The 7541-nt window shown below is 42.5% G+C and overlaps 1 protein-coding gene across 1 annotated transcript; it reads right to left on the bottom strand.

Moving 5' to 3' along the window:
• Positions 1 to 242: 242 nt before the first annotated feature.
• Positions 243 to 7252, bottom strand: LOC111970263 (beta-crystallin B3). The gene is given in 7 exon segments (XM_023996910.2): positions 243 to 658; positions 812 to 954; positions 1811 to 1943; positions 2214 to 2332; positions 2720 to 2801; positions 3750 to 3827; positions 3829 to 7252. Coding segments are annotated over 7 exon segments (1002 nt in total). The 5' UTR covers positions 4041 to 7252; the 3' UTR covers positions 243 to 423.
• Between the last annotated feature and the right edge of the window lie 289 nt (positions 7253 to 7541).

Here is a 7541-nt window from a genome sequence, read left to right as displayed (position 1 = left end):
AACTTCCCATGCAGATTGATGTCTTCTGGTTCCATATTACCATCTGCTGGTCAGTTTTTTACCCTACATCCATTCTAATAATGGGGCTACAGTATATTGTAAAAAAGTACTTTAAACCAAATAATATTTCTGCTATTGTATGGCGTTGACACACTAAATAATATTATTCTAACAACCTCAGTTGTTTTCAGAGCATCTCAATAAGAGGGCCTGTTAGACAAAAACAATACACTCTCATCCAGTTGGATCAAACCAAATCAGGGTCAGAGCCTTTATTTCCACTCCAGACACATAGGTAAGTCAGTGATGGTCACTTCACTTGCGAGTTCGTCGTTTCTTGGTGGCCCTCTGTGATGAGGAGAGGCTCAGTGGAGCCCTGGATGGTTGGGGGGGTCGGGGTTGGCTTCTTAGGGAGCCTGTCTTTCAGCTGGTGCCAGCGGTGGCAGGGGGTGGGGGTGTGGGGTTGGGTGCAGGAGTGGGGGCAGGTGGCGGGGCAGGGGCGGTGAAGCAGCCCCTTTTGTGCCACTGCATGTCGCGCACTCGCCGGACGGACTGGATCTGAGGCGCCGTGGCTCCCCAGTCGTTCCAGTGCTTGTAGTCTCCAAGCTCAAAGACATACTGGCGGCCCCTGTAGCCTGGGAACATGTAGCCCACCCACCTATGGAGGATAGGGGAAGAGGAACATACAGTCATAATCACATTTATGGAACACAAAAAAACACACTTGCATGATAGATAACCTTGCAGTAACCTAGCTGTAGAGAGATACTGTATTCCTGACCTCAATTATATGTAGAGGTGTTGAACTTACGTTCCATTCAGAGCCTTTACACTGGCCACACAGTCCTGGAAGCCATGGACCCACAGACTGGGAATGTCGTCGTCCACAATCTCCATCTTCCTCCCTGCGTAACCTGGTTTGTCAAACAGGTGGAGCTTGTGATCTGCACTGTCCTGGAGAAACACAGATCAGAACAGGTTGTGGTTATGCCTTGTTTTCCACACTGCTATTTAGTTGGTGTTTAGTTTGAAAGATGGAAGCTACTGTAGATTGAACCAAACTTGCAAGTTTATTATGCAAGATTATAAAAGTCCTTCAACATCACCATCCACCAGTAGGTAAAGGCCAGTTCCGGGAGACTTCAGGCCAAACTGGGAGAGTTGACAACCCTACTTAGAAATAAGTTGGCTATTTATAGACAGAATAACTTTTTGGTCTATACCCTTTAGCTTGACTAGTCTCAGATATCGCCAACCTTGGAGCAATATAAGCCTATAGGCAACAGGTCTGGGGTGGATGTTGTCTTTGTTGGCTTCTCTCTGACATTTCAAAAGATTATAACTTTTTTTATTTTTTATTGAATTTACTTCTTTTTTTTTATACAGACAACTCTCCCAATAAATCACACGTGTCGGTAGGCAGGGCTAAAAATCCGCCTCTGCCTGGGGCCTCCAAATAACTAAATCCACCCGTGTCTCTGTCCCAACTGATGTCCAACTTGTACAGACATTTTAGCTGGAGCATTGATACATTGCCAGATGCAAACCGTCTGTCTAGAGAGACTATATATAGCTTGACAGTCTTATCTTATGACAGCTGGATGCCTGTCCACTGTGGGTTGCTAAGGTCAGTAGGCTAACATCCTTATATACTGTATGTAGATTATGTGTAAATTATTTGGTCTATATTCTCTCTGTATATTCTGTTTATTGTACAGCGTTTCACCAGGTCAAATTCCTGAAACATGTAAATATACTTTGTGAATAAAGTTGATTCTGATTGTAATTATAATTCCAGGGACATACTGACCACTCGGAGTGGCCTGAAGGACAGCAGGCAGTTGTTAGTCTGGCTGTTGGTCCAGGTGCTCCAACGAGGATACTCGCCCTTCTCCAGGACAAACTGCTCCCCGCCAAATGCCTGGCACTCAAACGCCACCCAGCTGAGAACACAAACGTAATTGCACTTTACCAATTGTTTGTAAATAATGGTAGTTGTGAGATAGTAAATTAAAGGTAATTGATAAAAACTGTAAATGTGATCGAAATGTATATACTGTATGTATTTCAATAGGAATGTAATTAATTGTCTAGAGACTGAGGTTGAATTAAATATGGGCAGTCAGTGTCATAAGAGGCTGGGAGTAGTGGAGTAAGTGGCTAAGAATGAGGCATCATGGGAAATGTAGGAAATCAAAATCATTGACACTTACGGTCCAGATTCCACAATGACAGATCCCACCTTCTCACATTCCTTCTCAATCACATCCTTACACTCTGCAGACAGCTCCACCTTCTTCCCACGGAAATTCTCGAACTCAAACACCACCACCTGCAAGGCAAGCCAGGTCAGTGTTAAGTAAGTAATAATACATAGTGTAAAATAAGATAAACAATCAATCAATCAAATGTATTTATAAAGCCCTTTTTACAACAACAACTTTAACATTAGCACAAACTGCATAGGCCTACAAGTTGCACAGTTCTAATGTAACAATGTGCTGTATAGTGCAGTGTAATTGTTCTGTACTTGCTTATTTCATTGTAAATACATAGTATCAGTGACCCTTCATAAAAGTGGGACCCTGGGAACACTAGGATTACAATATTTTTTTTAAAGTCCAGTGACCTTGTAGCTCTGGGTGAAGTTTCCCCAAAGTTACAGTTCTAGGATTAGCTTCTGCCTAACACCCACCTTGCAAGTTCACCATACACCCACCTTATAGGTGGCTCCTGCCCCTCCTTGGGTCTTCCCAGCTGCTAGCTGCTCCGGTGCACCCTGCTGCTCTGACATTTTACCTCTGCATTCCAAAACATTCCCAAACACAGTCAGTCACTTAACACAATGGCAGCATAGCACCCTCCCTCCAACAGGGACTATAACAGCTAACTCAGAGGTGGTCTGTGCCGTGGTCACTTTAGGTCTGGCCAATAAGATCAGCAAGCCTCTGGCGTTGTCCAGTACCACGTTTGGCATTTGAGTGCAATCAAATACTGTAGTTTTTGCATGCACAAATACTCCAATAATGTATTGTCATTTTGGAGTCACTTGTATTGTAAATAACTATAGAATCTGTTTCTAAACACTTCAGGATTATCCATAATMATGGTAGCATCCACATTAATGTTGAAGCGTTAAGAAAGATATTCTATTCCTATTTCAATAAAAGTGACTCCAAAATGACACAATACATTATTTACCATTCATTTCTATTGGGCACAAAATCATCTGAAACACAACCAAAACAAACAGAAAATGTTTCCAACAAATGTTTATTCACATTTATTGCGTGCTATGAATATTGGACCAAATATTTCACTTTTTACTACTTTATTACACATAAGTGAATTTGTCCCAATACTTTTGGTCCCCTAAAATGGGGGGGACTATTCACAAAAAGTGCTGTAATTTCTAAACGGTTCACCCTATAWRGATGAAAATACCCTACAATTAAAGCTGACAGTCTGCAATTTATCCTCATAGTCATTGTATAATTTATATTTCCAAAGTGCTGGAGTACAGAGCCAAACTCCCAAAATTTGTCACTGTCCCAATTCTTTTGGATCTCACTATATTACATATTCTTTTCCACTATCACATTTGATACATTCACACATATTCAATTCCAGGTAAAACAACAGTGCACACAGGGTTATGGAGAGCAATAAATAGGGATACTTGAAAACAGCAAGAGTTGTTGGCAGCACAAGACAACAGACAGAGAGGAAAGAGAGGGATCTGTTTTTACCTGGATGGCTTGTGCTTCACTGCACCACGTACGAGCCACACTCTCTTCGTTTTTCCTTGTTCTTTCTTTTCTTTATTTCTGTCTTTCTCTCTCTGTATGAGGGCGTGTGAGTGTGGAGGCCTGGCGAGCAGGCACTAGGGGCCGGGGGGGGTATTTATGGTTTATAAATGGCACACTGCAGCAAAAAAAAACAGGAATGGGGGATGCTGTTGATGCAGCAAGTCTGTCGCTTGCATTGTGTCCATCACACTGCCCCTCAATAGGGCTGCCACCCAGGCTGACCACGCTCATGCTGCCACCCTGCCAGTGGCCCGATGGTGGGCACACACAGACAGCGAGCCAAGAGGATTGAGAGAGATCAACCCCACTCAGCACTATTGACCACACCTAGCTGTCCATCTGTCTGTCTGTCCAGCTTTCCATCCGTCTGCCTCTCCACTACCCCGCCATCTCTCCTTCTCTTTCTCCTTTCTATTGTTCTATTTACTCCCCTTCATCTTCTCCCACGTTCACTCTCCCGTAGTGCATTTMCTTTACTTTTCTCCTTTCATCCTTTTCATCACCTTCTCTTATTTTCAGCCATTGCTTAATCCTTTAAGTTTCTTTCCTCCTCATTGTTTAACCTCTTACCCTTTTTCTCTCCTTGCATCTCTCTATTCACCTCTTTCTCTAAACTGTGTGTGACACTGTTTACCTACTCTTAACACCACCCTGTCCTATGCACTAGGTAGGTGTCAGTACATGGTTCAGTTCTATATTAGCAGGATCCAAGTCAAACATTGGTCTTTGCCATGCAAACAGCAATGCAAACAACATGCAAATCTTCTTACACACCTCCCTTGATGCACTGGACATTTTTACAAGCTCACTTTCCAGGGGGAATCTGGAGAAGCCCTTCCTTGCAATACAGTAGTGATGTTGTCTATTGACACCTGGTGCATGCAACCAACATGCTCCTATCACACGCTTTGCACACAGCCAATGTARACCGGTAGTTGTAGGTGTCAGAAACATTCTATGGTGCCACTCAAAATAATGTTTCTTACTGTATATGGGCCAACCGTATTTGTATCTCTGAGTGTGTGTATTTTTTGCGTGTTGTCTATTATTCCAGTGAATTTAATAAACATAGCATTAAAGAAACAAACGATTCCATAGAACATTTTTGAGAGAATTGACATCTTTGAGACAGGGTTAGTGATCCTTTGAGACGGGGTTAGTGATCCTTTGAGACGGGGTTAGTGATCCTTTGAGACTGGGTTAGTGATCCTTTGAGACGGGGATAGTGATCCTTTGAGACGGGGATAGTGATCCTTTGAGACGGGGATAGTGATCCTTTGAGACAGGGATAGTGATCCTTTGAGACAGGGATAGTGATCCTTTGAGACAGGGTTAGTGATCCTTTGCTAGTGCATAACATTCTGAGAACTATATGTTTCTTAGAGCTTGGTAAGAGCGTAGTTGTCCTATGGTTATTTTTGCATACAACCTTCCCACAACTTTGGTATTTCATTACTTTAACAGAACGTTTCCTAAAAGGTCAAACATGGTTACATTTCATAAACATTTTTTAAATGTTCTTGGAGTGTTCTCCAACTGGTTTCACATTGAGAATGTTCTCAAATAGTTCAGAGAACGTTAAGAAACAATGTTCTTCGGGGGAATTTCAGTACTTCAGCATAACGTTTCATACAGGTTTCCTCATGGTTCTTTTTAAAGTCATGTTCTCAGAATGTTCAGAGAACGTTAAGAAACAACGTTTTTCTGTGGAAATTTCAGTACTTCAGCATAACGTTTTCTGCATGTTTCCTCATGATTCTATTTAAAGTCATGTTCTCAGAACATTAAGAAATCTTTCCATAAAAACCTCAAGAAAACATTAGTAACATTCAAAGAACTTTCTAACAACAAAACACTCTCTAGCCTCTGTCTTGTTAAGCATGTTCAGGTGTGTTGGCTGCACCTGATCCCACCTGTGTTGGCCACACCTGATCTTAATGAGTGCTTGTTTCCATTGAAATGGGGTGTGTTTTGAATAGACTAAAATGAACAGCTTTGTTTCAGTTTTTTTTTTACATGGAATGCTAGCTCCATCCTGGTGGCTCAGTGGAGTTATTCCATGAATAGTGAACAGAAGATCATAGGTTTGAATCTTACTGGCGCCGTGCCACAATAAAATAGGAATGTGTTTGCATGATTAATGTTTAGGCATCTTTGCTTGGAGTTCAAGACAGTTAACCCAAACTGAGCTAGCAGTGTTGTTAAGTCTTATAGCAGTGTTGTTAAGTCTTAAAACCACAAGAAAAGTTTAATAGAATTGTTTTAAGAATGTTATTTAAAAACATACATTCTGTTCTCAGCATCAACAAAACTCTATCCTCTATCTTGTTAAGTGTGTTCAGGTGTTTTGGCCGCACCTGCTTTTTCCTTTGAAATGGGGTCTGTTTGAATAGACTAAAATGAACAGCTTTGTATGCATAAAAAACTGGTCATGCTAGCTCCATCCTGGTGGCGCAGTGTACTAACAGAATATTATAGGTTTGAATCTTATTGATGGCTTGTCACAATAAAAAATAAATATGTTTTTGCTTGATTAATGCCTAATAAAATACACTTTCATGAGTCCCATCTCTGCTTGGAGTAAATAAAAGTAAGCTCAACTGTTATTTTAAAAGCATGGGAATATTGTTAATAATGTTATTTTACATTCTGGGCATTTTTTTTACCAGTCCCACAAAAAAATGCAGTCAAGTGCCTATACAAAGCCCTCCCTCTGTCACTCCGAAACTTCTTCCAGTGTCTGCCTGCCAGTGTTTTATAGGCTACCTCCCTCTGAAGCATGTAGCCTACTAAAAGACAATTTATGCTTGATCCAAAAATGTGGTCGGAGGCTCCGTATGGAGGGTGTGACGCAATGCAGAGCTTCCGGAGACATGCAGAGGCCAAATCAAGCTTTGTCCCACATCACTGTGCACCTCCCAAATTTTGTAACAATGCAGAGGGCTCCGTATAGCTCCGCATTAACATGATTGGTTGACGGTAGGTGGGGGCGTGAGGTCCTGTATGAACACAAACTCACTGCTTCCTTCACAACAGCTCTGCACTGTTCTGCGAAGCGCAAGAGGTATGAATGCCCTGACTTCTGCAGAGGCCGTATTTAAGAGAACTACCTGAAGTTCAAAGAGATTCAAAGTTCCTCCATAGAAGCCTCTAGTGGTGTGGGGGCTGTGCTTTGGCAAAGTGGGTGGGGTTTTATCCTGCCTGTTTGGCCCTGTCTGGGGGTATCATCGGATGGGGCCACAGTTTCTCCTGACCCCTCCTGTCTCAGCCTCCAGTATTTATGCTGCAGTAGTTTATGTGTCGGGGGGCTAGGGTCAGTTTGTTATATCTGGAGTCCTTCTCCTGTCTTATCCGGTGTCCTGTGTGAATTTAAGTATGCTCTCTCTAATTCCCTCTTCTTCTCTCTTTCTTTTCTTTCTCTCTCTCTCGGAGGAGGACCTGAGCCCTAGGACCATGCCTCAGAACTACCTGGCATGATGACTCCTTGCTGTCCCCAGTCCACCTGGCCGTGCTGCTGCTCCAGTTTCAACTGTTCTGCCTGCGGCTATGGAATCCTGACCTGTTCACCGGATGTGCTACCTGTCCCAGACCTGCTGTTTTCAACTCTCTAGAGACAGCAGGAGCGGTAGAGATACTCTCAATGATTGGCTATGAAAAGCCAACTGACATTTACTCCTGAGGTGCTGACTTGTTGCACCCTCGACAACTACTGTGATTATTATTATTTGCCAA

Source organism: Salvelinus sp. IW2-2015, linkage group LG11 (genome assembly GCF_002910315.2).
Source record: "Salvelinus sp. IW2-2015 linkage group LG11, ASM291031v2, whole genome shotgun sequence".
Taxonomy (NCBI): Eukaryota; Metazoa; Chordata; class Actinopteri; order Salmoniformes; family Salmonidae; genus Salvelinus; species Salvelinus sp. IW2-2015.
The sequence above is the reverse complement of the archived record's forward strand: the minus strand, read 5'-3'. Positions and strand labels throughout refer to the sequence as shown.